The 4,199-nt window shown below is 42.7% G+C and overlaps 1 protein-coding gene across 3 annotated transcripts in view; it reads left to right on the top strand.

Annotated features, from left to right (window-relative positions):
* The window catches only part of TANK (TRAF family member associated NFKB activator), a 32,763-nt gene extending 29,858 nt beyond the window's left edge, over positions 1–2,905 (top strand). For all 3 annotated transcript variants that reach the window (XM_017726612.1, XM_008644763.2, XM_017726606.1), the window contains one exon: positions 672–2,905. In XM_017726612.1, the coding sequence (XP_017582101.1) occupies positions 672–839 (168 nt within the window). In that variant the 3' untranslated portion in view covers positions 840–2,905. The remainder of the gene's footprint in view (positions 1–671) is intronic.
* Positions 2,906–4,199: the final 1,294 nt, after the last annotated feature.

Raw genomic sequence — 4,199 nt, 5'->3', positions numbered from 1 at the left:
TGAACCAAATACAACATAGTTTACGGAATTGCCTGAATGCATGGATAGATATTCAGATGGTCCCAGTGAGTTTGATGCTGTCATGGCAGAAGAAATCCCAAACAAGATTATTTGTGACATGTTTATACTAAGAGGCAGCCAGAGCAAATAAGTACCTTAAGCCATGACAGTGATGTAGTAATTTTTGAAGTAAACTGAAAACTACGAAAACTACTTATATGTCAATAAGAATGGAAATAAAATATGAGTCATATTAACTCTGTACAAGAAACACTTTATTCTAAGGTAAAAATGTATTTTCTCATTTCTCCTAAATGGCTATTGTGTACGACTTCTACAGTAAAATACTGAAATGAAAAGTTAAAGAAAAGCTTTAGTATGTACCAGACTGATATTACAGACTTCTGCTCATAGCAGTATTTATTGTTAATAGATACCAAGGTATTTTTAAATATTTGCAAGGATAGTGTGTTTATAGAACTTTCAAAAAAAACAAAGTCCTATCTTGCTTTTCTTAAATGAGAACTCTCTAGTTAATGTCTCTGGCCAGACAGGTGTAAACGAATCCTAATTTAAAGAGGCAGGTATTTTTCTTCAATATAAATATAAACTACAGCATAATGTAAACCACATTGTAAACCTCAGCAATAATAATTTTCTGTTTCTTTTAGCTCATTTGGCAGCCTCGAGACAATGATTTGCTGGCACAAGCATATGCAGACTCTGAACTGAATCAGTGTGGAATATGTGAATTCTGTCGAGAAGTTTTCCCACCATCTCTAACATCTAAGGAAGATTTTCTTCGGCATCTCAATTCCCACTTTAAAGTACAGTCTTAATGTATGAGAATTCAATGGTTCACTGTTTTTGCATACATTTATACATTTTTTTTATTCAATAGATATGATAAGAGTTTAAGAATTAAGACTTCTTGTAACAAGAACTCATGACTGAAATTGTTTGTCAGATAAGCACATTTTTAGTTGTCTTTTGACAAGGCAAAATGAAACTAAGTCACCCAGTACTGTAATTCACATTATTGTTTGTTAGGCTTCACTATTAACTTTGAGAGTGGTGTCAAATATTTTTTTTCTTCCCCAATTAATCTTTGCCTGAATAGGCCTGAAGTTGTGATTATATTTATGAATGTAGACTTGCAGGATTAATGCCTTAATCTGACTGGCAAAAATTGGTGTAATGCTAGGATTTTTTTTTACAATATCCAGTGATATGATTATGTTCTCCCTGAAGTAAACAGGAAGAGAAGTAGGCCCTCATTTTTCATCTATATTATATAATTCCCAGATTTAACTTATGATAGTGAACCTCTTAATACAGATTCTTGTAAAATTATTACAGTAGCTGAATGCCAGGTGTGCCAGAATTAAGATAGGCTTGTTCACTAGTAACACAAGTGAATGGGTGAGTTTCCCAGATGAATTTTTTACTAAAGAGAGTAATCAAAAGCAACACATAAATGACCCTTTTGCCAAAATGGAACAGTAATGATTTTATGAATATCTGTTACATGTTATTAAAAAAATAATTATCTTGTTCGTGTACCCTTATAGCATTAATAATTACTAAAAATGCTTTCAGGAAACAGGTTATATTAGTATGAAGGATAGGAAAGATTAAACTTTCTCCAAAACTAATAGTACCAAAGATTATTTGCCTTCCCTTCTGGTCTGCTATGATGGATAGCCGGAGTCTGGTACAGACTAGAAATGAAAGGAGATCACCTAATCACCCAAATCTCAGTGACTTTATTTTTAACGTGAATACGCTTAGTGGCTTTCTCAATGCAATTAAAACTTGTGTTTAGTTGAAACATTGCAGTCTGATAAAGTTTGCACATTTTCTAGATTTACTGATATCAAATTTAAAAATAGGGGTGTCGCCAAGTATTTTAAATTAATGATAAAGGGTGCTTGCTTTTTGCATTTGAACTGAATATAGAGTTTAGCCCTGATATTGATAATTAGCATTAATATTTTCATAGCAGCAGAGCACAACACTTTTTCTTTTTAAAGATTTGTTTGCAGGTGACAAATTTCTGGAAGAATTAACACCTGCGTAATTTTTAGAAATGGATTTTTCTGCAATTATTTTCTCTATTTTAAACATGTCGTGTTTGTGATGGGCTGTCAACAGAGTGTACTGTAATAAACAGCAGTGTACAGTGCATGTCTGCTACATGACCTGGAGGAAGAGTTTGTTACTCTTCGGAGTTCTAAACCCTCGCCGGTCCGCAGCGCTGCAGAGGCGATGTTCGGCCCCGGCCGCGCCGTGCGGCGTGTGAAGCACCTCCCCAGAGAGCACGGCTGGGGGTGGTGCCCGGGAGAGGCACGAGTTCCAGGCTTGGGAGGAGAGAAGGGGATTCGCACATCTCCAGCCAGCCCGACACACAGCACGGACTCGTCCTCTCAACCGTGAAATTCGAGCTCAGGAGCTCGAGTTATTAAGAGATGAACAAACTGCGAATCACCTTTGAAGAAAATAAAGTCATCTGTTTCTCCCCCCCGCCCCCACGCGTGGATGCTTTTTCCCCAGGAGCCCTTGAGCTGGCAGAGCCGGGAGCCCTGCGCCGAGCCCGAGTCCCCGCGCGGGGACAAGGCTCTTTGTTGCTGGAGGCAGCCTGGGGTCCCCCGCAGCCAGGGCACAGCGGGGACGGCGGCAGGAGGTGAGGGAACACGGCTGACCGAAGTCTTCGACCAGCAGTACCCATCCATCTCCCACTGTGAGGGCTCCAGCCTAGTGCGGCGTTTTAGGAAGCTGTTTAAACTGCTTGCGTAAAACTGTTGCTGCCTGAGGGCATCCAGATAGGCTCACCGATCAGACCACTGCGAGGGGCACCAGTTGAGGTTTTAAATAAATATAAATAAATAAATAAATCTCCCGCTAAGCAGTTGCGAGCGACTCGAAGTGGGAGGCGAGTGCGGTCCCTGAAAGGGCCCCCCTTATACAGCTTTCCTGGAGGAGGCTGCTGCTGCCAGCAGGGACATCTGCTTTATTACACTCACCAGAGGAGACTCAGTATTCCTCCCCTTCCCTCCCTCTTCCACACAAGCTCAACTCAGCAGAGGAGTTTGAATCCAAATGGGAAGTAGAATGTCATTAAAAATAATAAATATGGTGGAAGGAACTTGAGAGGACAGGAAGAGCAGCAAACCCGTGCCAAGGTGTTCTACCGAATTCCAACTCTGCCAGGGCCAGCGGAGCCCCCCCCCCAGGGTAGACCCGGGGCTGCAGCAGTTTCAGGGCTCCCGTACGAGTTCATTGTCACCCCGCCCCGCGCTGACGGTGCGCGACGCGTGAACCCACAGCCAGCGTTCGCGGGAGCGCTCGCAAGGAAACAAACTGCTCCTGTTTCCTATCGGGAGCTCTCTGAGGGACACTGCGGCGGTACGGCTGCCTCAGCCTGCTGCGAGAGCTCAGTGCCGGCGGCCGGGTAGAACACATGTAGCTCCTCTGTTGCTCCGGCTAACTCGACAGCTGCTCGTAGCTCCAGTAATTAGACTGTCACTGCTTGTTAGAGGAGAGGAAAACGCTCCTATGACAGATTCCACGAGTCCTCTGTTTTTTAAAATCTCGCAGAAATCACCAGAGCATTAACTGAGATCTCTTATTTCTCTAGAATCAGAAGGAAAGAAGTTCCCTCTGCCATCTCGCACTCCAATCAGATCTCTCTTCCGACTCCCATGAAGCAGTGAATTCGCTCTAAGAGGCTGAGGAAGTTACCTTCCTTCCCCTGCCTACCCAGGAGGAAGAGGGAGCTTCCTGGCCTTGCGAACTTACTTTTAAAATCCCTTCCCCGTATGGCTGTATTTAACCAGATAACAGAAATGCAGCCTTTTCTCCATTAACTGAGCGGAGGAGTCTCTCGAAAACGATCCTTCTCCATCCGAGATAATATTAATTCAGAGGATGCTCAGGAGAGGCTGTCCCTCCTTACGAACAAAAACACTGGAGGATCAAGCCGAGATGCTTCTACCCCCACCCATGGTTCACTCAGCAGATGAGACTTAGAGGAGGCGATTTCTTCCCTTCCCTACCGTACATTCCCCTTTCCCCCGCAATCATACAAGGTTAACTCAACAGAGGAGTCTCAATCCAAATGGCAACTGGGATTGCATTAAAAAAAAAAAAAAAAAAAAAAAAAAAAAAGAGAAAAGAGGGAGGGGGAGAAAAAAATCAAA

The sequence above is a fragment of the Corvus brachyrhynchos genome, unplaced genomic scaffold (assembly GCF_000691975.1).
Source record: "Corvus brachyrhynchos isolate BGI_N302 unplaced genomic scaffold, ASM69197v1 scaffold490, whole genome shotgun sequence".
Lineage (NCBI taxonomy): Eukaryota > Metazoa > Chordata > Aves > Passeriformes > Corvidae > Corvus > Corvus brachyrhynchos.
The sequence above is the reverse complement of the archived record's forward strand: the minus strand, read 5'-3'. Positions and strand labels throughout refer to the sequence as shown.